This window comes from Diceros bicornis, chromosome 32 (assembly GCF_020826845.1).
Source record: "Diceros bicornis minor isolate mBicDic1 chromosome 32, mDicBic1.mat.cur, whole genome shotgun sequence".
NCBI classification, from domain to species: domain Eukaryota; kingdom Metazoa; phylum Chordata; class Mammalia; order Perissodactyla; family Rhinocerotidae; genus Diceros; species Diceros bicornis.
Window position 1 is genome coordinate 19,650,659 of NC_080771.1, and position 27,149 is coordinate 19,677,807.

The 27,149-nt window shown below is 52.0% G+C and overlaps 1 protein-coding gene across 1 annotated transcript; it reads left to right on the forward strand.

Annotated features, from left to right (window-relative positions):
• Positions 1-128: 128 nt before the first annotated feature.
• Positions 129-27,106, forward strand: PSKH1 (protein serine kinase H1). The gene is made up of 3 exons (XM_058528078.1): positions 129-221; positions 9,061-10,087; positions 24,867-27,106. The coding sequence occupies exons 2-3, from the start codon at positions 9,131-9,133 to the stop codon at positions 25,182-25,184; spliced, it is 1,275 nt and encodes a 424-aa protein (XP_058384061.1). The 5' UTR covers positions 129-221; positions 9,061-9,130; the 3' UTR covers positions 25,185-27,106.
• The last annotated feature ends 43 nt before the right edge of the window (positions 27,107-27,149 follow it).

Here is a 27,149-nt window from a genome sequence, read left to right on the forward strand (position 1 = left end):
CTCTCGGAGTGCCGCCAACCGCATAGCCCGACCTTCCGGAGGGTCCGCCCCCGCCCCGCCCCGTAGGAGGCCCTGGTTTGTTTTCGCGTCAAGCGCGCACTGTGATGACGCCGGGACGCTGACGCTTGAGGATGGCGGCTGCAGCGGCCGCTGCTGTGGCCGCGGCCCGGAGAGGGTCAGCGCAGCCGCGGAGACGGCGAAGAGCCCGCCGTCCCCGCGAGGTGAGGCTGGCCGACCGAGGGCGACGGCCCGACGGGCGGGAGGGATTGACGGAGCTGTGGCCACGGTCGCTTCCTGGGACACCGGGCCTGTCCTTGCCCAGCCCGGAGCCCTAGGCCCGTGCCCAGGGTGCCGGGGCCTACGGGGCTGGGGAGCAGGGCAGGCGATGTCCGCTTAGGGACCCCGGTGTCCGAGGCTGGACTGGCCTCGAAACGTGCTGCTGCGCTTGGTAGCCCGTCTTTGGGGTCGTGTGGGCCTGGTGAACGTGGTCAGCCTCCCTGCTTTCTGTTCAGCCAGCCGGCATCGGTCAGGGTGAACTAACCCGGTTGTCCTCACTGCCTTCTCGTGTCCGGCACCTACTCCACACCCCTCCTTTGCGACTGAACTCCAGGGGCCAGTGGGGCAGCTGGTCGCTTCCTTGTTCAGGCTGGCGAAAAAGCAGGCCTGAGTCCAGCTCCGCAAGCCAATCATCCCTCTGCTTCTAAGGGGAAGCCCAACCCCCCGCACTTACTACTCCTCTGCAATGAAGTTGCTGAAGTGATAATTCCCACCTGAAAATCTGAATAAGTCCTTCACTGCCTAAAATTGGCTTCTTGGTGCCTACAGGATAAAGGCCAAGCTTCTTAGGAAGGCATTCTGGTAGAGGCCTAACCCTGAAGTTGACACCTGGGCACTTTTGCCTTGTGCTTATGTAGTTTGTTGTTGGGGCATGAGCCTGCTATTAGCTCTGTAGTTTAATACCGTTGAGCTTTACATATACAATTTTCTCATTTTGTAATACTCTTCTTTCTCCCCACCTCCAGCCTCCAGTATGGAAAATTTACATCTGTCCTTTAAAATCCACCTTAGATTTCATTTCCTTGGAAAAGTCTCCCTTGCTTCATATGTAACCATTGACTCTCTGTACTTTTATTTATGTGACTGCTGTTAAGTATAGCATGTTCATATGATGGTGGGTCTGGGGATCGTGTCTTTCTTTCTGCTCTGAGTGTCTGGCTCTGTGCCTGGCATAAAGTAGGAGCTGAATCGACTGGGATAGGTTGCTGGTTTGAAAATGGATGTAGAGGGCCAGCCCGTGGCTTAGCGGTTAAGTGCGCGCGCTCCGCTGCTGGCTGCCCGGGTTTGGATCCCCGGCGCACACGGACACCCGGCTTCTCCAGCCATGCTGAGGCCGTGTCCCACATACAGCAACTAGAAGGATGTGCAGCTATGACATACAACTATCTACTGGGGCTTTGGAGGGGAAAAAAAAAAAAAGGATGTAGATTCAGCTATATTGTTGAGCACCTGTCAAGATCTGAGAGGAGCACAGCAAACGTGTATCTTGTGTTTGCACATGCACGCATATGCATGTGGTAGCTGGTGCAGCCTTGTCAACTTTGATGTTCTAAAATCTCTTGGGGTAGTTTTTCAGGATACAAATTCAAGAGTCTCACTCTCTTGAGATTTTGATTCAGAAGGTCTGGAATCTGGTAAGAATCTCTATTGAAAAGACTCCCCACGTGACTTTACTGTACTCCCTCCATCAAGATCTTTGTCATTGCCCCAGGAAACTGCTGTGTAGTCTTCTTTGTCCAGTGGGAAGGGCTAGCTGTGCCTTGTGGACTCCTGTTGCAGTCTCATTGCCCATACCTTGGGGAGGCAGTACGGTTTGGTGGTTAGAGGTATGGGTTTTGGAGTCAGAAAAGACTGGGATTCAGTTCTTGGCTTTTATGAGATCTTGAGGCTCTTTGAGTCCTAGTTTGCTTATTCCAAAATAGGAATAATCAGACCTACTTTATGTGGTTGCAGAGAGGAGTGAGAGTGCATGTAGACACTTAGCACAGTGGGAACTCGGGAAATGGAAGCTGCTGTTGTAACTAATGGCTGTTCTTCCCAGAATGTGTCCTTTGTCAAAAGGAGATGTCAGGGGCCGGCCTGGTGGCGTAGTGGTTAAATTTGCCCGCACCGCTTCGGCATCCCGAGGTTCGCAGGCCTGGAACCCCAGGCATGGACCTACGCACCGCTTATCAAGCCATGCTGTGGCAGGCATCCTGCATGTAAAGTAGAGGAAGATGAGCACAGATGTTAGCCCAGGGCCAATTTTCCTCAGCGAAAAGAGGAGGATTGACAACAGATGTTAGCTCAGGGCTAATCTTCCTCACCAAAAAAAAAAAAAAAAAGTCATCTTGGTAAGCCTGTTTGCTCTTCAGACTGACCTCATGTAGGAAGCTTCCTTGTGTTATGTGATTTCCTTGAGGTCATTTCTGATCATCAGGGAAAGCTGTGACAAAACTGTGCTTCTACTCAGGGCAGTTGCAGTTGGCCATTCCCCTGGAAGAGATTAGGAATGCTGACTCGGTAGAGACTGGGTTTGCTGAATAAGCACATCGTCTAGGTCTCCTTGCAGTTCCTGCCCTTGTTAAGTTGTATAAATGAGCTAGAGAAAGTGCAGCTTTCAGGAAACTTGTTTGCCTCTGATACTGAGCTAGAGTTGTGCCTTACCTGGAATGGGCTACCCCTGCTGATCTTAGTGTCTCTGGAATCTAAATAAATACTGAGGTTCTCTGTCAGTCACGAGTTCATAGTCAAATGAGGGAGACTTTGGTTTGGCCTTTTGTTTTAATTTATAAATGTGAGCATGTTATATGGGCAACTTTGACCCTCTTCAGAGCTTCCTAAGGTATAATGTGAATGGTCTATAGGTGTGCCAAAGTATTGACTCTTAAGCTTCCAGATAGCTGAGAACAGCTGTCTCCATTGACCCCAGGGTGCACAGAGAAAAATTTGAGAAGTACAGCCCTGGAAGAAGGGAAGCAATTCTGCTTGTTGAGAGCTGGAGAGAGACTTATTTATTTGAACTCCTTTTCCTTCCAAGAATCTTACTCAGTGAGTATTAAGCTGATTTGTGTTGGCTAGGTCATCACTGAGCTAATTCTTGGTACAGCCCTCTGTTGCCATGGTGTCTAATGTGATGCTAAAGTAGAAAAATGTGGTGTTTTCATTTGCTGGAGGAAAATTATCTCAGAGGGACCCCTTCCGGGCTGCCAGCCTTGAAGTGCCTCCCAGGGCATCATAAGGGTGATGGATTAAGGCACTCTTGGTGTGGAACCATCTGGGCTGTAACTTCCTTGAGAGCAGAGACTATGGCTGCCCTCTTGTTGTCTGTCATAGTTCCTGGCAGAGTTCCTGGCCCACAGCAGGAGTTCAGTAAATATTTGTGGGTTGAACTTTGGGTTTTTGGAAGGAGAACCCCAGGTACATTGCCAAGAGTCTGTATTTCTGATGATGGGATGGGCAGTGGGTGGGATGTCTTCGATGGTGTTGGGGTCACAATAAAACGAGGAGGACACAGCAAACTTTTGAACTTCTCTCCCTCTCTTAGCCCTAAGGCAGGAGTCTCTGCCCACTAATTATTACCATGTAGAGCATTGATGCCTAGCTGGAGTACTTGAGAAGTGGGGTCCTGAGTTACTATATTCTAAAAAGTCATAACAATTTTTATTATGAAATAATATTAAAAGTTAAAACATTACAGGAGTGAATAATGCAGTGTCTTTTGACACAAACACTGTAATAATTTGGTGTATATTCCTCCACCTTTTTTTTCTTATGCAATACTAGTCTATACGTTTCTACAATATATATTTTTGTTAACTTTAAAAATGTAATATGTGGTGATAATTTTAAAATATAGCAACAACACAGAAGTATGTAAAGTGAGAAGTAAAAGTCCCCTTCCTTCCTTCTCTTTGTTTCCCTCACATTTCCATACCCTAAAGGCAATCACTGTCAACAGTTTCTCTTCTACTCTTCCAGTATATTTTTTTCCATATATATGTCTATAACTTTTTTTAGTCTCTCATTGGACATACGCTTTACATACTATTTTACACTACTTAACACATCACAGACATGGATCCTGGCATGAAGCCACTCAATAAAAGTAAGTGACTAGCATCTTTTTTTTTTGTCAGTATATATGGATTTACCTCATTCTTTTCAACAGCTCCAGAGCATTCCATTATATGAATATATCTATTTAGTTATTCCCTTATGGATGGATTTTTAGGTTGTTTCCATTTTTTCATTATTATAAAGAGTGCTGCCATGAACTTTCTTGTATAAATATATCTTTGCATACTTGTGGAGGTGGTTTCATAGTATTATTTCTGAAAATGAAGTTGCCGGGTCCTATGTCAGTTTCCCTGTTTCAGAAAGCAGAATCATAGTTCCCCCTAAGGTTGCAGAAGTCCTTGTTCAGGGGCTTTTGTCTAAAGTGACAGGCTGCTTTGCCTGATATCTCTGCTTGCCTCATGATGGTTAGAAATGCTGTTTAGCAGTTATTTATTTCTGGGACTACTGAGAGATTACTGCCTACTTCTTTTTGATAGACAGCCTTGCAAAACATGGGAGCAGAATATAGAAATCTTTGCAGGCAAAAGGTTGTGAAGCTTTGCTGTGAAGAAAAATCTTAGGGGGTTTATTGGAGAGGGCTGGGTGCCTGTCTGGGAGGCATCCACAGGCCTAGCTTCTGTGGCCAGGAAATTGTTTCAGGATCCATTTTTGCCCACTGCTTCTAGGCGCCTGGCCTCCCACACACATGGGGTCAGGTCTGGCAGCTTGTGGACAAACTTGCTTTGGAGTTCAAATAACAATCCGTATGACCCAAACAGACCTGAGAGCTCCAGCTTCCTTTGTTGTTGAGGACAGTTACACAGGCGCCCAGAGAGCATAGCTCTGGTTTAACCACCAGTCTGGCCTCTTCCTGCCACTTGAAAATTTCTGAGGTTTTGGGATTGTTGCCTCATAGCAAATAGAAATTGGAGGGCCAGACCACCTTTCATTCATTGTTAACAAACATTGAATGCCTGCTCTGAGCTCAGCACTTTGCTGGGTGCCAGAGAGTTCTGGAAACCTGGGAAGTGGCCCCTTCCCTCAAAGAACTGACAGCTCTAGTGAGCAAAGGCAATCTAGAGTACAGCAGTGATCAGCGTGACCCAGATTGTACGTGGAGTGGAGGTTTCATAAGACAGGCCCTTCAGAAAAGGTCCTCAGTAAAGGTTTGTTCATTCACCAGCTGAGTGGTATGAGAAAGGATTAAGGCCTTGACCAGGTGAGCCTGAGCTGAGCCCATTTCTGTAGAGTGTTAGAACAGTGGTGCTGAGTGCTCACATCTACTGCCACACTGTCCGACACACTTGACTTCCTTGAGGAGTGCTTTGGATCATGCTGGGAGTTGAGGGTGTAGAGGCCGACTCTAGAGAGTTCAGTCCTTTCTGCAAGATGTGTGGGGATTGGTGTCATGTGATAGCTGGTATAGTGTGACCCTCCTGGGAGGTCTCTTCTGGAGGCTTTCCTCACTCATCCTCACCCACCCGTACTCCCACCCTGGTCGCTGTGCTGGGGACATAAACAGGAGAGCTGGGGACAGAAAAACACCCTACCCTTCTTCCCGGGTTTTGCCTGCCACCTCCCCTGTCCCTATGTCTGCCTTTTCACCTGACCACTGTGAAAGAGAATTTAATAGATGTGATTGGAGTGTGGCACAACGGTGACCACCTGGAGGCTATTGGCTGTTCCGCCTCCCAGAGCTGGCACCCTTTCTCCTCCACTCTTGCTCCGTAGTTGGGAAGGTGGAGTACCAGCATCAGCCTGTCTTTGAAGAGTTTCTAATTAGAACAAACGTGAGAGAAACTATGTCACAGGAAGGAAGAAGGAAGGTCAGAGAAGGCTAATCCTTGACTCTCTTACTGCTGATTTGAGATCTTTGTGCAGGCTTTGTTTGTTTAAAGTGAAAAGTCAGGCTTTTTCTTTTGTAAACCTTAGTTTTTCTCATCAGGATCAGACTAGGTATGCACATTTAAACAAAAAGAGCCAGTGTATGCCTGCAGACAGTTATTTATTTTGTGGATCTAGCCTTCTGCCTCCTCACCAGGAAGAAGTGACATCTGAATGGTGGTGGACGTTGCTTACCGTGTGATCTTGGGGATCAGCGTTCTGCCTCAGGAATCCTGGCCCAAAAGCTAACCTTTTTCTGAGCTGCAGCCCTGTACTGCCTTGAGGTCTTGTGTTTTCCCTGAGGGAAGAGATGAGTGTGCAAAATTCCAAAGTCCACAGTTCTAATCTTTGGCCTTTGTGAAAAGGAACCTTGTTTCTAAATGCCTTAGTTTCAACATTATTTCCTGAGCCACTATGTGGGATCTCCTGGGCGTGTGGGTGAGAACTGCAGCAGATCCTGAAGAGCTTTGTGTTGGCGTAGGGATCTTTTCCTCTCCTGTGTGGAAAGATAAACCTCATTCTGCTGAGAGTCATATTGACATACTGATTAAAACCTGAGCCCTTAATCTGTGGTCTCCAGATTCCTCCTTTTTTATCTGATGGATTGGTAATCAAGGTCTTGGGTATATTTCACTGATGAGTTTGTTCCTTGAAAGAGTTGGCCACATTGGTCAGTATCACCATCTCAAATTCAGGCCCTGGACTTGCTGGAATCTGATGGCCTCTGTGGGCTCTCTGTGACCCCCAACGTACTACAGCAAAACCTGCCTGGGTCTCCCTCTGCTACCTTTGATGGGATCATTTGCCGGCTTTGCAAGAGAGTGGGAGTGGGTGTAGATGTTACACCTTGGCCCCAAGCACCACCCTTAGGCAGCCCTCTGATCCTGATTCTTTTCGAATGTCAGATTCTACATCCAGCAACCCCCACTAAATGTCACACGGATTTTCCCATGTGACATGCACTGCAAACCATCCAAAACTGAACTCTTCCCACTGCTTCCCAAACCTATCCCTGCTGCACTCCTGATCCTTTTGCCGAGGAGCCCAAGTGAGGGACTGGAGTGATGCCTTCACTCCTCCCTTTCACCTCTTATGTCTAGCCTCCAGTCCCTGTCAGTTCTCCTGCTGACGTCTCTCCATTCCACCCTGCTGTCTGGGCCACCACCCTCCTCACCGGCCCTTTTGGTCCATTTTGACCCTCCTGCAGTTCACACTTCTTTCTAAACACAGATTGATCACGTCTCTTTGGTGGCTTCCTGTCACTTCCCAGGAAGGTCCTGACTCCTCACCATAACTTGTGCTGCTCTCTACAACCTGGTTCCTGCTGACCTTCCAAAACTTCAGCCCTCCCAGTCCTGTCTTCACACCACTAAACTGCTCATTCCCAGGCACAAGATGTTACTCTGGGCCTTTGAGTATGCTATTCTCTCTGCCTGAAACACCATTCCCACTTTTCCTCACCTGACTCATTCTTACTTCAAATTCAGTGTGGGTGTCACCTCCTCCAGGAAGCTTTCCCTAAACCCTGCATCACTCTACAAGTACTGTTGTTTCTCAAGCCTAACACTTACTTTGCTATATTGAAATTATCTATTTTTATGCTTTTCTCTTTATTTAGACTGTGAGTTTATTGACCATGTTTTGCTTGTTTTTTGTGTGTTAAAATATAACCTACATTGGACGTTTTATTCATTCTGTATCCCTAATAGACATTTAATAAATGTTTTTTTTTTTTAATTTTATTTATTTATTTTTTTCCCCCAAAGCCCCAGTAGATAGTTGTATGTTATGGTTGCACATCCTTCTAGTTGCTGTATGTGGGACACGGCCTCAGCATGGCCGGAGAAGCGGTGCTTCGGTGTGCACCTGGGATCCTAACCCAGGCCGCCAGCAGTAGAGCGCGTGCACCTAACCGCTAAGCCACGGGGCCAGCCCCATTTAATAAATGTTTGATCTGAGTTGATCATTTTACTCCAGATCTGTATGTCATATTTAATAGAAAATTCTCAGCTCTCTTCTGTCACCCAGGGGGCCCTCAGATAGGCTTAGAGAAGGGCAGCCTGGGGAGAAGTGACCTCTGGGAAGCAATACTTAAGCACTTCACCTTGTTCAGGGCCCCACCAGCCACAGGGTATTAATGGTTAGAACATCTCTGTCTCAGAAACAAATGGGGAAGGCTCCTAGGTCCTCATCCCAAGGAAGCAGAGTGTCCCAGTCCACAGCCTGAGTCACATCTGGATTTAAGCTGCTGATGTCTTTTCTGAGCTCAAGGCCCCCTCTGCCTCTTGAATGAAGCCCAGGCTAGTTTGGTGGCTACCTGGTAGCAGTGTGCTAAGGCTTGTGGTCCCAAATTCACTGGGAATGATTTCAGCCATCTCTGGGTCTTATGTGCCATTTCAGCCATCCATATGGTGAACTGGGAAAGTGAGAGACCCTGGAACAGGGTATTAAACTGCCAGAGTGAAGATGGTGCATTAACAAAGTAGTGGGAGCCGTCCAGGAAAGAGTGAGGTTAGAGCAGAGACCCAGGGCAGTGGGGTGGGGGGGAGGGGAGCAGGTTCTTGCAGTGGGGATCAACTCCTGCAGAAGGCCTAGAGGGCCAGGAAAGATATCCCTGAGGGAGGCCTTGGAAAAGTGGCTTTCTAAGCCCTGGTCAGTGATAGTGTTGGAGAACAGGCCTCCAACACTCCACACCTCCGTTTCAGAAAAGATGAGTCAGAGTAATAAGAGAAATGATTTTAAAATTTAAAAAATGGGACTTCAACTAGGATAAGGGACCCAGGCAGAGGAGGGAGGAGGGTGGGGGCAGTGACAACTGAGGCTAGTGCATGTTCCTGCTCCTCTCTCAAGGTTGAAGAGCACTGTGAGAATCAGATCCAGGGAGATGTAAGTCAAGACCATGGAGCTCAGTCCCAGTCTTTCATCTAGACCCTCCATTGAGCCTGAGCTCCGAGCACTCAGGGTAGAAAGCCGTTCTTCCAGGGAACCATATGAGTCAGGTCTTCAGGCTAGGAGGATGGCTGGTATCCCTTCAGAGGTGTTCCTGGCTATGCTGAGTTGTCCTCTCTTCTGTCTACATAGGTGTAGACGGGGCGCTGCCTGCACAGCACGTCCTGCCAGCCTTGCTGGAGAGGATGCTCCCGTGTCCGTGATGGGCTGTGGGACAAGCAAGGTCCTTCCCGAGCCACCCAAGGATGTCCAGCTGGATCTGGTCAAGAAGGTGGAGCCCTTCAGTGGCACTAAAAGTGATGTATACAAGCACTTCATCACAGAGGTGCACAGTGTTGGCCCTCTTAAAGCTGGATTCCCAGCAGCTAGTCAGTGTGCAAACCCCTGCCCCAGTGCCCCCACTACTGGCCACACAGAGCCTCCTTCAGAACCACCACGCAGGGCCAGGGTGGCTAAGTACAGGGCCAAGTTTGACCCACGTGTGACGGCCAAGTACGACATCAAAGCCCTGATTGGCCGAGGCAGCTTCAGCCGAGTGGTACGCGTGGAACACCGGGCAACCCGGCAGCCATATGCTATCAAGATGATTGAGACCAAGTACCGAGAAGGGCGGGAGGTGTGTGAGTCGGAACTGCGTGTGCTGCGCCGAGTGCGCCACGCCAACATCATCCAGCTGGTGGAGGTGTTTGAGACGCAGGAACGTGTGTACATGGTGATGGAGCTGGCCACTGGTGGAGAGCTCTTTGACCGCATCATTGCCAAGGGTTCTTTCACTGAGCGTGACGCCACACGCGTGCTGCAGATGGTGCTAGATGGCGTCCGGTATCTGCATGCTCTGGGCATCACACACAGAGACCTCAAGCCTGAGAATCTGCTCTACTACCACCCAGGCACTGACTCCAAGATCATCATCACCGACTTTGGCCTGGCCAGTGCCCGCAAGAAGGGTGACGACTGCCTGATGAAGACCACCTGCGGCACTCCTGAGTACATTGCCCCCGAGGTCCTGGTCCGCAAGCCCTACACCAACTCAGTTGACATGTGGGCACTGGGCGTCATCGCCTACATCCTGCTCAGTGGCACCATGCCCTTTGAGGACGACAACCGCACCCGGCTATACCGGCAGATCCTCAGGGGCAAGTACAGTTACTTGGGGGAGGTGAGTCTGCCCTGTCCTGGGGATGTTGGGGAGGCCCTTGGGTGGGGGGTGTATCCTACAGCTCGATCAAGGGGACATGCACTGAAGGCCATGCTGATGGGGCCAGGCAGGTAATGTAAAAATAATGAAGTGAGACTAGTAGGATGTCTTAGTTTGGGTTCCTCCAAAAGTGAGCCCTGAGACAAGGACTTGGGAGCAGATAGTTTATTTGGGATGTGATTCCAGTAAGTACAAGTGAAGGGTGGGGAAAGTGAGAAAGCCAATAAAGGGTATATAAGGAGTGGACTGCCACTGTGGGCCACTGGAACTCAGTCCCACTGGGGACATGGTGAATAATCATGTGGAACGTGCCTCATAATTGTACCACTGAGAGGCAAGGAAGTAGGTGGTTTTTAATCTGCTGACTCCTGTATGAGTTGAGAATTTCTTTGGGGGTGTTAAATCTCTGGTACTTCCAGGCTGTCCTGAATGCCAACTAGTGCTGAAGAAAGTCCTCAGGCAAAGAAGCAGAGAGATGCAGGCACTGGCAGTGGGAAGCTGTTAGCACACACAGGAGCATTGCAGCTGCAGGTGAACTCAGAGGTGGACTGAGAGGACATGGGGCAGGGCTTCCACAGCATCTGCTCTGTGGGGACTGGGGCAAGTTAGAGTGACCATGCTCTGTCTAAAGGAGCAGCTGCTGCTCATCTCTGCCCAGTTTTGCCACACAGCGGAGAGGACCCCATGCACCCAGATATTCCCATTTTTTAAAGAGAAGCCAGAAAATCTGATCTTAAAGTGTTGGAATCTAATTCACATATTTAAGCAATACCTTGTGTGCCAGCAGATGCTAAGCTGCGGGCGAGGTTCAACCAGCAGGCTCTCAGTTTGTGTCTTTAGATTCACTGATGGTCCTGATACCTGAAAAGATCTGTTAGGTTTTAGCACTTCAGCTGGGAGCTGAAGGAAGGTGCAGATAAAGTAAGAGCTGGTCGGTCCTTAGACAGGATGCCGACGGGGTAGGAGACGAGGCTGATCACAGGAAATGGTAAGAAGCGCTGCAGGCTGGAGCATAATGCTGTGTTTGGAGAGGTTGTGAAGAAAAGAATGTGTGCCGGCTTTACGTGAGAGGTGAGGTGAGCTTTGCAGGACGACAGGATTCTGCCAATGCAGTGAGGGCCCCTCCCCATTTGCCCTCTACAGAGTGCTCCCTACAATGCTCCTCTCAGGCCTGTGCCTGCAGGGGCTGTCCATGTCTCCTGAATAACCCACATGGAGAGAACGGAGCCTGGGACCAGCTCCCTCTGCAGCCAGGATTTTGGACTGGGCCCTTGCTGGCCCTAGCCAACTGGCCCAGAGCAGCGTTTCCTGCAAGAGTCGCCCCAAAGCCTCAGGCCACTTTGCCTCAGTGCTTGAGGTTCTGTGCTCCACCATCCTCCCTGTCAGCTTCCAGACATGTCAGCTTCCAGTTGTGGGGTCAGCCAAGGACTTTCTTCCTGTGGGGATGGGGGCTGGCATTCCTTAGGGCAATGCCCAGGTCACGTGTGTCAGGGTGGTGTGAGGAAGGGAGGAAGCCTTCCTCTTCAGGCCAGCTCTGTGCTGGCCCCAGGTGAAGGAGAAACTGGTACATTCTCCAGCACTCCACTAAAGTTTCTCATATTTTCTTCGTTGCTCCAAATGGATTCAACAAAACAAACACTGACTGGCCAGGAAGCCCAGACTGCAGTGGGGTGGTCACAGAGGACACCATCTTGCTCATCCTCTGGGCTGAGTTTTATCACGGGTCAGAAGACCCAGAATCCACCTCACAGAAGCAGTGTTGTGCCGAGGCTCTGCCTGGCTTGCTCTGCTCTAGGAGCTCCAGCCCCTGGAGCTTTGTGGTGCCAGGCTGTTGAGGGTCCACCTGGCAGAGGCAGTAGCAAGCTTAGCTATGGGAGGGAGGGAGGTTTCCCAAGAGATGTTGACAAAGGAAAGACACTTTCCAAAAGTCCGTGGTTTGCCCAAGAATTCCTGATTCTGGCAATTGTTGATCAGTTTATCTAATTGGAGCTTGCAGAGTCTTGCTAACTGGCTATTGATTATCTGAGGGTGGGAGAATGACAAATGGGGTGGGGAATGGACTCAGGCTTCTTGCTGCTACTGTAGCTATAAGACTAGGTCCTGAAACTCTGCTTCCTGCTCTGGTAGAATCACAGGGCATGAGTCTGGGACTCCCAGTGTGTATGGGGGCACTACCCAGCCTTTGGCCCCCACTGCCCTTTATCTGAAGCTGAAAGCGTCAGTTCCAGAGTCATCCCTGGCCAGCCATGATGGCACCTGTCTTACCAGGAACTTGGCTGATCCCAAGAACAGATTCCACCACCATCTGCAGAGAGCTCTAGATTGGGAGGGATTTGTCTGGGGTGTTTCCTGGATGAGGAGGCCTCATTGTTAGATCAGGCTCTCTGAGCTGGAGACCAAGCATCTGTCTTTCTGTTCTACTAGTCATTGCTTACCTGTAAGTACACCTGGGGAAGATGCAGAGAGACATGAAGGCCTGTTCTCCCATCCCCATGAAGCTTGAGATTGCCTGGGGAGAAAGGACTAGGACTAGAAAATGGCCACAGAACGAACCCTTGTTGGCAGACACATGCCAGCAGAGGCCTTGGCATGGAGCCACTGGGCCTGGGCAGTCTGGAACATGGGCTTTGGGGCTCAGGTCAGGTGGCTGGGCTGGTCCCTCTTCTTAGGGCTGGGCCCTGCGCCTGCCCTCAATTCAGACATCTGTCTTCTGCTGTATGATGGTCATTTGCTGTTATAGAGGCCATCTGAGTGAGCAAGTCTCTGCCAGAAAACCTGTCTGAGAGCTTGACATGTTGAGGCGGGTATTTTGATTTGCTTCTTGTGCAAATGAAGAACCACCCACTTTGAGCTCAGCAAGGTTTGGAGGTATGCATTCCTCACCTGACAGTGAGTCCCATGGCACTTGGTGCCTGTCTAGGGGTGCTTTTCCTGCTCCCTGCCCTCTCACAGTGGTGTCTCATGTACAGCAGGCCCTACCCAGTGTGCTTGTTCTCGGAGGGCTCTGTCCATGCAGCCCCCTGTTAGGCTCAGTGGTTTCTGTGGACTTGAATAGAGGGCTTCCTACAGGAGGTGGGCTTTGAGAAAGGGGAGGCTCAGAGAAGGAGACATTGCTGACTGTGCTCCAGAATAAACAGGAGATTGTTTGGGAGTAATGGAGCAGAGGTTGACCAGACTGGGCCGGGCCTGGTTGTTGGGAGCTCTGTAGTGCCGGGAGCTACTTGAGAATTTGGAGTGTTAGGTGGGAGAGAGGAGAGAGCCCTATGGGTTCTTGCTAGTGAAGGGGGAATGCAGCAGAAAGGATTGTGGGAGACTAGCAGGAGGAAGACTCACTGGGGGCTGTTGGAATAATCTCAGTTTGGGATAGGGGAGTTTAGTGTCCTGGGGAAGTTTTGGACAGATCAGGGATTCCAGAGAACGAGCACCACGTGGTATGTGTGAGCCACAGTTTAGAGAGAGAAAAATTGGGAGGCAGAACCTTCCTGCATCTGTGCAGGAGGAGCATCAGCTTATGAGGGCAGATTTGGAGAGGACTCCAGGCTGTCCTATGACCCAGAGAGTATGTCGGGTCCTGCTTTGACATCCCCAGGTGGGGGTGGGGGGAAAGTGGTGGAGGGAAGCACACCAAGTGGGTCCTCCTTCAGCACCCTGCCCCACGATTCTGTTACTCTAGATATTCCAGCCCCAGCCCTGGCCCCATGCTCCATCCCATTCCTCACACACCACAGGCCCGAGATGTTTGCTCCATTCACTCCCCACACTAAGCTTTTGCTCAGGCTTTTCCCTCTACTCCCAATGTCAGTCTCAGAAATTTGACCAGTTCTCAAAGTTCCAGCTCAAAGATTGCTTCCATTAAGAATAATGCTGACCACTGCCATTGTGTAGTGCCTACTGAGGACCAGGCACAGGGCTGAGGGTTCTACACCCAACATGTTTAATCTCCATAACAGTCTTGCCAGGTGGGTGTTATCCCCCCATTTTACAGGTGAGGAAACTGGGGCTAGTGAGGTTAAGTAACTTGTCTGTGGTCTTACAGCTAGAGGGTGGCAGGCCTGGGATTTGAATCCAGGCTATCTTGGCTTCAGAATTCTTGGCCTTTCCATCCCCACAGTCTGCTTGCCCTGACACACCTGCCTCAGCGTCTTGCTGGAGTCTGTTTCAGCACTTTCTCGGGCTGTTGTCTATGGACATAGCTCTCCTCCCCAGCCTATAGGGTCGTTGAGGACAGCATGTGTATCAATACATATGTTCCCAGTACTTTCTCCTGGCTCCTGAAGGAAGCAGCAGTGGTTGTTGGTGATGCCCTGGGAGAGGACCCAAAAATGACTAGTGGGCAGGCAGACAGGGCTGCCCTTGCTGGTTGGGAATGCTCTCTTCTGGGGGCTAAACTCCAGGAAGAAGTAGAGAGCCTGCTGGAGATGCGCTTTGGGGGCTGCTGGCCAGACCTGCTTAGAAGCAAGTACAAGAATCTTGTAAGAGGAGGGAGTGCTGGGAAGGAGAAGTCTGTAATAGATGATTCTGAGAGGAGAAATCTTCATTTTTACCCGGTGCCCAGAGGTGCTGGAGTGGAGAGGACCTAGCTAGGGTCATGTTGGAAGTGATAGAAGACACATGTTGGCATATGTGAGGAAGGGCTGTGTGAGTGTGAGAGCAGTCTGAAGACACAAAGAGCCACCTTGAGAGAGGGAGCTTCCTGTCATGGCTTCCTTCACGCCACAGGAGAGCTGGAGCAGCTGTTTCTAAAGGAGCAACACAGAGGTGAATCATCATCTGTAGACGCATACTAGAGGACTGTCATGGTCCCACGAATTTGGAGATTCTTTGATTCACTTGACGTGAAATGTGACGTCGCCAGCCTAACGTTATTGCTTTTGTCAAGAGTTCTATTCCTAGAGGCAGGACAGGTGAAGAGGCTCTTGATGGCAGAGTGATGCCATCAGCAGCTTTGCTGTCTACCGCGTTTAGCAACCTTTAATTGTCACCCTCTGCTTGGGCAGTTTCTGAGCTGTAGGCGAGCCCGAGTAACTGCACCAGGAACATGTGGGCTCAGGCAAAGATTCTCCCAGAGCCTTATTGAGGAGAGTGAGTGCTGCCAGGCAGGGGACAGAATCCTGATGGGAGAGGAAATCCACCTGCAGGGCCGATCTGCCACTATCTGAGGGATTGTGTTGGTGGGAGGTGGCTTTCCAGGGGTGAATCTCTGGGCTGCAGGCTGACCATCTATCCACTTAGGGCCAAGGGGCACTCACTCAGGGGCGATGAGTTGGACCATCTTGTAGTTATGATAGCCCTCTAGTAGGATGAATGCCCAGAGCCAGAGTTGACATTTACATTGCCATCTCAGTTCTTCCCTACTTCTTTTTTTTTTTTTTTTTTGTGAGGAGATCAGCCCTGTGCTAACATCCGCCAATCCTCCTCTTTTTTTGCTGAGGAAGACGGCCCTGGGCTAACATCTGTGCCCATCTTCCTCCACTTTATATGGGACGCCGCCACAGCATGGCTTGCCAAGCAGTGCGTTGGTGCGCGCCCGGGATCCGAACCAGCGAACCCCGGGCTGCCGCAGCGGAGCGCGCGCACTTAACCGCTTGCGCCACCGGGCCGGCCCCTAGTTCTTCCCTACTTCTTAAAGTGACTCTAACACTTGCCATTCTGCCCTGGGATGTTGAAGATAAAATGAGGTGCAGCGGGGCTGGCCTGGTGGCTTAGCAGTTAAGTGCACACGCTCTGCTACTGGCAACCCGAGTTCGGATCCTGGGTGCGCGCCAAGGCACCGCTTCTCCAAGGCACCGCCTCTCCGGCCATGCTGAGGCCGCGTTCCACATACAGCAACTAGAAGGATGTGCAACTATGATATACAACTATCTACTGGGGCTTTGGAGGGAAAAAAAAAAAAGAGGAGGATTGGCAATAGATGTTAGCTCAGAGCCAGTCTTCCTCAGCAAAAAGAGGAGGATTAGCATGGATGTTAGCTCAGGGCTGATCTTCCTCACACACACACACACACAAAAAATGAGGTGCAGCGGATGTGGCATGTTCCAGTGCTCTCTAGGTGAAGGGGGTCAGTGCCTGTGGAGGCTGGTCGTGCAGCCTGGTTCATGTGCTCTGACAGGGAGCAGCTGGGTGAGCAGGAATAGGACCTTGCCCCAGAGCCATGAGGAGGGCTGCTCGGAGAACGTGGGAGAGCGGGAGACTGGATGTGTGTGCAGGCAGCAGAACGGAATGCAGGGAGGCAGTTGGTATGTTTCCGCGCTCCTGTTTGGATTCTGCTGGATGTCTTTAATTGCCTCATGTTCTCACCTCCAGTGTGGATGAGGGCTGTGAGGGACCATCAGCTCACCATTCTTCTCTGGTTGCCTCCTGCTTCCAGAGTCAGAGGATGGCTGTCTCGTGTTTGTCTTAATGGCTGACAGCACAAGAAAACACAAATTGGTTTAGAATTCTTTACTGTGAGGTATTCCTAAGTCCTTCTTCTTGCTTGCCTACTGGTGGCTGCTGAGTGTAGTGCTGGATGATGATGCTGGCTCTATGTGAGGATCTCATGAGGACGAGCAGATGCCCCCATACCTGTCCAGGAAGGATCCCTCTGGAAGGGCCGTATCTACCTCACCAAAGCTCCTGGTACACAGTAGGTGTTGCAACAGATAAATCTCCCTCTTTCACTGCAGGAGCAGATGTCCTTAGTCCCAGATCCCTGACTAGTCACTGGGAGGTGGCAGGATTTGGTCCACTGGGTGTGCGCAGTGGACCCTCATTGGTCACTGTGGTTGGAGACCCCTTTTGTGCCACCTCTTAGCCTCCACTTGGATCCCTGGAGCCCTGTCCCCTAGGCATCCATCTGCCGCTGCTGCCCTAGTTACACACTCCCCAGAGAGCAGTACCTTCCTGTGCTGGCAGAAACAGACACCCATCTCCCCACATTGCTGCATTAAGCCATTCCTACTGAAACCCCTTGCTCTGATCACCTACAGCATCTCTTTAACCCAAGGTCAGAGCCTCCTTTCATTACAGCTGTCTCCCACCCCCAGCCCTTGCTGAGGCCTCTCCAACAAAGGGGGTGTATCGTGGGTTGTGTTCGGAGCAGTTCCTGGTACACCATCCATTCCCTCCCTCTCCTGCTCTTCTTATTGTCTATCTCCACCTAGATAGCTCTGCTCTGCCCTCTCACAGGCCCTGTTGCTTCTAGGCCATCGAGTTTCTCTGGGAACTGCCGTGGCTATTGTCTCTCCCACATTCTGGCCTCTTTAAATCTGCTGGTGGCCTCCTACACTCATCCTCCTCCTGTCCCCGCTGAGGTAGAAGCCAACTCTCAGGTGGATGGGATGGTTCAGGGTGACCTGGCCCAACTACCCTCCACCAGCCATGCCTCTTCAGACTCTCCTTCTTCGATCAGTTCTCCCAACACACAAGCTCACCCTTCTTATGCATGCCCGCCTGGCCTCAGTTGGTCTGTCTTCCAGTGCAAGTGTAGCACCCAGACCTGAGCTTTGCTCCAGTGTGGCCTGGCCAGCTTGGAGCAAAAGGCTAAGTCACCTTCATTTCTTCTCTCGTCCTTCCATCCCATGTTGACCAAGTGCCTGCCCTGAGCCAAGTCTGGTGTACTCAGGGCTCCAGGGACACAAGACTGCTAGGGACAGAGGCCACAGTGTGGGTAACATGCTAACAGCCACCAGGGCTCCAAACTGCCTCAGAAATTAGAATGGGAGGAAGTTTAAAAAAAATAAAAAGAGCCAGGTTGGGCCCTGGAAACCACCTGGCTTCAGCAGAACCCTTGAGTGGAGATAGACCACTATGCAGCAGGCTCCAAAATCCAGAACCTTCCAGGGTTGCTTCATGACATTGTTAAAAGCAGACGTTACTTGGTTGCTGGCACAGATTACCAACATCCCCCTGATTCCAAAGTGAGTGCACACTATCCTTCCTGACTCTTGAGTTACACCCTGTCTCCCTCCTGTCCCTGTCCTTCACTTTATGGACTCTGGGCAGAGACAGGTGGGAGCGCAAGATTTTGTTTTGTTATTCATCTCAAGTTTCAAAACTCAGCTTTACTACCCTTTAAGTTGTCGCTCCTTTTCTCGTTTTGTTTTTATTTTCATTCTAAATGATTTTTTTTTTTTTTTTTTTTTTTTGGTGAGGAAGATCAGCCTTGAGCTAACATACAACGCCAGTCCTCCTCTTTTTTTGCTGAGGCAGATTGCCCCTGGGCTAACGTCCGTGCTCATCTTCCTCTACTTTATATGAGATGCCGCCACAGCATGGCTTGACCATCTGCGTCAGTGCGCGCCCAGGATCCGAACCTGCGAACCCTGGGCCGCGGAAGCGGAGTGCGCACACTTAACCGCTGTGCTGCCAGGCAAGGCCCTCTGCTTCTTTTTTTTTTTTTTTTTTGTGAGGAAGATGATCCCTGAGCTTACATCCGTGCTAATCCTCCTCTTTTTTTGCTGAGGAAGACCAGCTCTGAGCTAACATCTATTGCCAATCCTCCTCTTTTTTTTTCCCCAAAGCCCCAGTAGATAGTTGTATGTCATAGTTGCACATCCTTCTAGTTGCTGTATGTGGGATGCGGCCTCAGCATGGCCGGAGAAGCGGTGCATTGGTGCGTGCCCGGGATCCGAACCTGGGCCGCCAGTAGCGGAGCGTGCGCACTTAACCGCTAAGCCACGGGGCCAGCCCACCTCAGCTTCTTTTTAAAACTCTATTATCTTCCTTCTTTTTCTCCGCTCAGGCTCTCTTCCCTAGTGTCCTTCTCTTTTCTGCCCTTCGGCCCCCACCCACCCCCATCCGGGTCCCAGGGTGGTGGGTGTCCTGACCAGAGGAGGGGATCCTGGCTCCACTGCCACACACTGTCTAATTCTGCTGAATGTTTCAGAACACTTGTCCTTGTGGGCAACATCGGAGTGTGCTGTTCTTGTCATACTAATAGTTCTGCTCTCCTGAGTAAACCCAAAGCTCCATTTCCCAAAATTTCCTCTGTGCCCTTTTCTCTGCTCTCATTCAGGCCCACGTAAGTGCAGGAAGGAGGCCTTTGAGGGTGGGAATGCTGGGTCTGAAAATACATCTTGAGGCAAAGCTGAGGGAAGAACTGAGTCATGAGAGCAAAGCCCAGCCCCCCCGCCCCGACTCTCGGCAGCTCTTTGGTGGGTCTACCTTCTCTGCCAGGGAACTTTCTCCAGAGTCATCATGGGCTGGAAAAGAACCCACAAAAGTCAAAAGATCAAGTCAGCTTAAATGTTAGATGCTTTGCTTTTGTTTCTCACATGCAGCCAAATGAGGAAAAAAGATGGGGAGCCGTCGTCTTTTTTTTTTTTTTAAACAGTTTGATTTATTTATTTATTTTTTTGTGAGGAAGATCAGCCCTGAGCTAAGATCCATGCTAATCCTCCTCTTTTTGCTGAGGAAGACCAGCTCTGATCTAACATCTATTGCCAATCCTCCTCCTTTTTTTTGTTTCCCCAAAGCCCCAGCAGATAGTTGTATGCCATAGTTGCACACCCTTCTAGTTGCTGTATGTGGGACGCGGCCTCAGCATAGCCGGAGAAGCGGTGCATCGGTGCGTGCCCAGGATCCGAACCCGGGCCGCCAGTAGTGGAGCCCGCACACTTAACCGCTAAGCCACGGGGCCGGCCTGGGGAGCCGTCTTCTTAGAATCCGGGACTTAGGGGCCGGCCTGGTGGCGCAAGTGGTTAGGTGTGCGCACTCCGCTGTGGTGGCCCAGCGTTCGATGGTTCGGATCCTGGGTGCACACCGATGCACCACTTGTCAAGCCATGCTGTGGTGGCGTCCCATATAAAGTGGAGGAAGATGGGCACAGATGTTAGCCCAGGGCCAGTCTTCCTCAGCAAAAAGAGGAGGATTGGCAGATGTTAGCTCAGGGCTGATCTTCCTCACAAAAAAAAAAAGAATCCAGGACTTAGAAACTGAGAGGGACTTAGAATTCATTGCATTCAGCTTCTTCATATTAAAAGCGAGGAGGCTGATTTCTCTAAGGTCATACAGAGCAGGTAGACCTAGAACTCAGGTCACTAGTCTTGCGGCCTAACACTTTAATCTGTCCCGCAGATGCCATCCAGAAGAGACACCAGGCCTTTCTCTCTTCTCAGTTGAGAATGGTCAGACCTGCCTGCCAGCGGAAGTCTAGGGCAAGCCCTGTGAGCTGGGTTTGCTTCTGGAAGGAAGCAGCTTCCTCCTTTCTCTGCAGCCTAGGCCAGAGAGCTGGCTCCATCCTTTGTTCCCTTAGCCCTTAGGCTCAAGGTGAGACCACTGGTAGTGACGTAGGTAATGTTCTTGCCAGGCCCTTGTGACACTAGAGCTGGAGCAAGGAAAAGGGGCCTCGGAGGAGGGAAGTGCATCCTCTGAACTGGAGTGGAAAGCCCTCTCTTATTTGGTGCCTCCCTCTGAGGGGAGAATTGGATTACCCTGCTGAGGAATGACTGGTCGCGCAGAAGCAGGGGGATGAGGAAGGTGAAGCTGATAAGAAAGTGCTCACGGGAAAGGTCCCTCCTCTGCCCACTATTGGCTTCCCTGCTCTTACAACATCAGGAGGAGGTACCCTACCTTCAACGGGACAAGGACTCGGGGCTACCATTACCCACACAGCTCATGAGAGACTTGTGGGGAGGAGGGTGTAGGCTGTCACCCTGGGTATTGCAGCTGTCCTCTCATCCCACAGCAGAGGGAGACCTGAGTGCCTACAGGCAAGACAGACTGACCTTTTAACATTCCCTTCCATGCCCCATGCTCCATGTCAGCCCAGAGGTAGAAGCCCCTGGGAGGCTGGCCAGGTGGTACCTAGGGTCTGTCCCTTCTGTCAGCCTCCTGAGGCCCACATGTGTCCCTGCTCTGGCCCCAAGTATACTGAGGCAAGAGTTCTGTTCTTTACCCAGAGCCAGCAGTTAGAGCTGTGGAAATTGAAGGGCATAACTGTCTATCATTTTTCTTACTCTCTTGCCCAGAATGCTACCCGCCCAGTCACTCATAGGTTGACAGACATACTCATGTGGCTCCAAAAGCCCAAGCATGTTGGGGAAGCAGGTGGGTTGGTCTATGTGTGTCGAATGCTTTCTTAGGAGGTACTGAATTGGATTTGGCTGGAAGCGTGGCTGTGGGTGAGTGTGGAAAGCCTTGCTTTTCCTTTCTGAACCCTGTTGGAGGCCTCAGCAGGGCTCCCAGGAGCCACAATTCTGGAGGTCAACCTAAGCCGCTTCCCTGCTGTCAATGGGCTGGGTTGAGGACCACCTTCCTGTGTTTGGCCTATGTGACTTCCCTTTGCAAGTTCCTCAGTGTGGGAGGATCAGGCTGGGTGCCATTGACATCGCGTGGGTCTCATGTCATGATGGCTCGAGTCACATTGGCTTGGGGGATCCATCTGGCCCAACTGCTCACACCCCTTCAAAGATGGAGAGAGTTGGGGCCTGCCGGAGAGGGCTGGGCTGGCCCTCAGACAAATGAGTCCATTGGCATTTTGCACACAGCTGCATGTACACAAGTAATTGGCGAGGCGAGCGTTTGGGGAAGCAGGAGGAGTGTATCAGTCTGGCTCACTTTGGCTCTAATGGACTGGCCGCTTGACGAGCAGCAGGGGTTGATGCCTGGTGTGAGCCTGTGCCACTCTGGAGATGGAGATGCTTAAGCCCACAGGGTGGGTCTGGTGAGAGGCCCATCTAAGACTGCATTGGGGGCCGGCCCCGTGGCTTAGCGGTTAAGTGCGCGCGCTCCGCTACTGGCGGCCCGGTTTCGGATCCCGGGCGCGCACCGACGCACAGCTTCTCTGGCCATGCTGAGGCCGCGTCCCACACACAGCAACTAGAAGGATGTGCAACTACGACATACGGCTATCTACTGGGGCTTTGGGGGAAAAAAAGGAGGAAGATTGGCAATAGATGTTAGCTCAGAGCTGGTCTTCCTCAGCAAAAAGAGGAGGATTAGCACGGATGTTAGCTCAGGGCTGATCTTCCTCACAAAACAAAACAAAACAAAAGACTGCATTGGACTGGCTTGGAGCTGCAGGGGGCCTTGGTTTGGCTGGGCGTGGATGTGAAGTGGGGATGCCTTCGATCCATTCGTGTTCAGGTTCCTGACTTGTGAGTCCAGCTTCACCATTATTTATTCTGTCACCTGCAGAGGAGTTGCCCCTCTTCTGTCTTGGCTGGACCAAGGGGCAGGGGCAGGATCTGTGTCCCAGCCATGTTTGGCTAGCCTGGGCTGCCAGCTTTGTCTTGGGGCTGTCCCACCAACAGGCCAGGCTGGGCTGCAGTGTGTTCCCCAGTGATTTCTCCTTTTCTTGGAGACCATAAAAGCTGGCAGGGCAGCACAGATATTCCCATGACCCAGCCTGTTCAGCTCTAGATTTGCTGTGTCCATCAGTGGCCCCATGATACACACTTCTTTCCATCTCTTAAATGAGTGATGGGGGCTGCAGTGAGAGTGTGTGGTCTAGGTTGACTGGCCACTCGCAGTGGCTCCTTGTTTTCTGGTGGCAGCAGCAAGCCATGGGGCTTTCTTGAACTGTGAGCCAAAAGCCACTGTGGCAACTGTCTAGTCCAGTCACCCTGCATGTTGGCTTCAGTACTAGAGCCCTGAGCCACACAGGCCTGCAGGGAAATGTGGACCAGGTTGTCTGTGTAGGTGAGCTGTTGCTCCCTGCACTCCCTCACTGCTCTTCAGATAGCAAGGTATTTATGGCCCTCCCTGGGCTGAATGTTCCTGAGGCCCTTACTGCCCTCCTCCTGAGGGCCAGTATCTCCCCAGGAAGCACTGGGAGGTGGGCTGTTGGTGAGGAGGACCCTGTTACATGGCTGTTTGGAAATGTGGTCTCTGTCTCACTTTCTTCCAGTTCACCTCAGTAAAAGTTGAGATTTGCCTTCCAAAGGGCAGGTAAGGATAGCAACTACAAGTAGCCCCACCCCTTCTTCAGGACTCCAGATGTGTGTTCTTCCCCACCCCTACTCCCCAACACGCATACCAGTACATCAGTGGGGAAGGGCATAGGGGAAGAGTTGTACGTCAAGGAAGCCAGACTGGGGGTAGTGGTAGTCAGTGTGTAAGTGTCTGCCGAATGGGCATGTAGCTGCCCCAAATGTGGGCTCTCAGATTTTCCTGAGCCCCCTGGAGAGTGTGTTCAGCAGTTCCCCAAGGTGAAGGGCACCATGGGGTGGAACAGGCAGACCTCACCTGGCAGGAAGGAGGGTGATGGTGCCCTTGGCATCCCAGCCAAGCCATCTGCAGCAGTCTCAGCAAAGGTCCTAGCCGCCAACCCTTTGGGGAGCATCAGAGCCCATGCCATAGTCCTCCCAGGAGATGCAGGGACTCAGAGCAGTGCTGTGCCTGCCCTCTTCCAGCAGATGTGCTCAAGGGCCCAGGACATCTGGGCGTTACCTGCCTGAGCCGTACGTCCTGGAAGCAGCTCCAGGAGAGGGTACCCATCAGGTGCCATCCACAGATTGTTTACTCACTGAGCCTGTATCTGCTAAGTGCCTCCTGGATGCCTAGCACCAGGCACTGGGGCCCATTCAGCTCAGCATGGTCTAATGGGAACGATCAACTTGAAATTGCTGGAATAATTGCTTAGCCCTGGGAGCTAAGAGGGAGTTTGAGCAAGTGTCCTTTACCCTGAGAACCTAAGGATTCAGCCAGGTGAAGACAAGCTGTGCAGGCTGAGGCCTCGAGACGAACAGCCGCTGGTTTGTGGCTGTGATGAGACAGTCATGGGTGCATATAGCAGAGGCTTTGTGCAGTTCCTCCCTGAGGACAGAATGTACTCAAATGAGGTGGGCACAGAGCACTCCCAGGAGCCCCTATGTGGCTTTGAGAGGTCATGCAGACTGGAGAATGCCCCTGAGAAGGGTCCTGTCCCTGCCTGGCCCCCAGGAGCCCCATGCCCTCTCAGTGGGTGGAGAACCTAGTTGCCTTGAATTGTTTCCTTTTCTCCCCATGGCTGGGAGGCTGAGCCTTCCAGCAGGAAATGCAGTGGTCACCCACCACCACTTTGTCAGTTGGAGGGAGGGTGGACTCTCTCCTTAAGGACTAGGAAGTTCCCCCTCTAAGTGGCCTGATATGGGCATCCAAGGATTGGAGCTTACGTCTGGCTCAGGATATGGTGGAAGGTTTGGGTCATTCTCTTTATTTATTTATTTTTTTGTGTGAGGAAGATCAGCCCTGAGCTAACATCCATGCCAATCCATCCCCTTTTTTTTTTTGCTGAGGAACATTGGCCCTGGGCTAACATCCATGCCCATCTTCCTCCACTTTATATGGGATGCCGCCACAGCATGGCCTGACAAGCAGTGCATCGGTGCGCGCCCGGGATCTGAACCCAAGCCGCTGGCAGCGGAGTGCACGCACTTAACCGCTACGCCACGGGGCCGGCCCCTGGGTCATTCTCTTTAAATCCCCCTGAATTACAGTGGTCCTGGGGTAGGTTAGGGGCTCTTGACAGGGGCCACCTCCCTGAGCCAGGCTTTGAGTCCAGACCACCTTAGAAATTTTCTCCTTGGGGAGGGGGGCAGGTCCTTCTTGTCAGACTCCTTGTCACCCAGAGAGCAGCCTCTGCTTGGCGGCTTGGGCCAGCGTTGGGTGGGAAGCGGAGGCCCAGAATGCTCTACATAGGAAGAGCCGGGCAGTACCTCTCTCTCTAGGGGGAGAGTGCAGGGACGCTGGACACGTCTGAGTGCTCAGTGGTGGCATTGTTGGGATGGGGAGGGCAGTGGTGAGTGCTCTAACTCTAATGCTTGTTCTTGGCCTCTAGCCCTGGCCCAGCGTGTCCAACCTGGCCAAGGACTTCATTGATCGCCTGCTGACAGTGGACCCTGGCGCCCGTATGACTGCACTGCAGGCCCTGAGGCACCCGTGGGTGGTGAGCATGGCAGCCTCTTCATCCATGAAGAATCTGCACCGCTCTATCTCCCAGAATCTCCTCAAACGTGCCTCCTCACGCTGCCAGAGCACCAAATCTGCCCAGTCCACGCGTTCCAGCCGCTCTACACGCTCCAACAAGTCGCGCCGTGTGCGGGAGCGGGAGCTGCGGGAACTCAACTTGCGCTACCAGCAGCAGTACAATGGCTGAGCTGCCTGGCTGTGGAGATGGGCCTGTTTATGGCCAGTGGTAGGTGAATGGCCCCAGCCCCTCCTCTGTGCCTTCAGCAGCCCCTATCCTCACCCTGAGCCTGAGCCTTGTGTGACAGAGTGGAGGGAGGCCAGGGAGCTGTGAGCCCCCTGAACTGAGAGCCTGGCCTGGCACTGATGCTCCTTTTGGTGGGCAGCTGCTCTGGTACCAAGTTGGAGAAAGAGCAGGACCTGGCCTCAGTCTCCCTCAGCTCTTGGCTCTTCCCCAGACCAAAGGGGCATGTAGTGCCGGGTAGAGGGTGTCCTGTAGTTCCAGCACAGTTACTTCTGGAACTCCCCTTTCCTCCACTGAGCTTTCCTCCCTGGCCGTCCACATTCCATGGCATCCTGATCCTCATGTTTATGCTCCAGTGAGAGGCTCAGGTAGGCACAAAACTTGTGCCTTGGCTGGACTTGCAGCCCTTGGCTAAGTCTAAACAGCTCCCAATCTCCCAGCCAAGATCTGTCTTCCTTCGTGGTGCCCCCAGGGACCCCTCCTGGCCCCAGGACTTGCCAGGACCTCTGGTGGTAGGGCCATGGCATGGTCCTTGGCCCTTCTGGACTGTGTGGCCATGGTGGTAGCAGGCTTGCTCCATGCTCCAGCCTCTGACTATGAGAGAGTTTCTCCCCACCAGCCCAGTGCTCTCAGTGCCTTCTTTGCAGAGCCCACCATCGTGGATGCCCATTCTATTCCCCAGGTGCCTCCTTCCCAACTGTGGGGGATTAAAGAGAGCCCCACTGCTGCTACCTGGGGGTGGGGGCACCTGGGCCAAGGCAGAGGGCAGGGGCTTCCCAGGGAGGGCCCCATGAGGATTCCAGTGTCAGCCTGGTTCCACCCCTGGTACTGCCCATTGCCACTTCCCTTCAGGCTCTGCTGTTCCCTTCTCTGCAGCTGCATGAAGGAGCCATCTAGTGTCTGGCATGAGTATGGGCAGCCTAGGAATGACCATCATGCTCACCCTTCATCCTCCAAGAGGAAGTGGGAAGGAAGGAGCTGCTGCATTGAGGGAGGGTCCCTGGGCTGCTCAACTCTCCCCTTCTGCTGAGCTTCTGCACAGCTTCCCCTGGAACTTAGCCATACTGTGTGACTTGCCTCTGAACCCTGAGTGCCTGGAGCACTGGCCTTCTCACAGCTGGCCTTGCCCCGTCCAGCCTGTCCCTGCTTCCTTTCACGGCATTACCCTTCCAGTCTGGGCCCTGCTGAATCTCAGGCTGGAGGGAGCTCCGGTGGGAGGTAGATGGAATTGGGTGGCTGCTTTCCCACAGGCCTGAGCCACACCATCCCCATGTTGGTCATTGTGCCTCCCCTCATCATAAACCAGGCTGGAACCCAGCCCCCTCCCTCCACAGCTGCTTTCAGTAGGTGGGGAGCCAGGGCCCAGCTTTAGCCTTAGCTAGACTGCAGGGCCCCTGCCAGCACGGAAGGTTTGGCCCTCACTCACTTCCTCCCAGTGGGTAGCCTTGGGCCAGGACCTCCTCTTTCTGCATGTGCCACCTCCAGCGAGAAAACAAGCCAAAGAGACCACTCTAGGCCAAGTCAACTGTGCCTTATATACCCCCTCCTTCCGTACCGAGTGCCCCCTGGCACAAGGCAGTGGAGAGCCCAAGCCCCATGGCCTCAGAATTCCCCCACTTCCCCAGGTGCCTCTGGGGGCCTGAAGCCCTGGCGATTTATTTCCTCTCTTGCCCAGGATACTGGTCCTGAGGGTAGGACAGAGGGAGTTTGGAGACTTGGACCTTTGACAGGCCCACTTGGGCCTTTATGCCATGGACAATGGAGGGAGAATGTGCAGTTATTTATTTTGTGTACTCAGTTTGTAAATGTATCCTCTGTACTCAATAAACAGGCTGCCCTCCCCAGGGAAGGCTGCCCATTCATTTCAAGAGCCCAGGCTTCTTGCTGTGGACCAAGGGGTTGCCTGGGAGG

Bases quoted from the DNA above. Each gene is read 5' to 3' on its own strand.
- PSKH1 (XM_058528078.1), top strand. From the start codon at position 9,131: ATGGGCTGTGGGACAAGCAAGGTCCTTCCCGAGCCACCCAAGGATGTC. The intron at 10,088-24,866 runs GTGAGTCTGCCC...CTTGGCCTCTAG, and splicing joins AGTACAGTTACTTGGGGGAG to CCCTGGCCCAGCGTGTCCAA.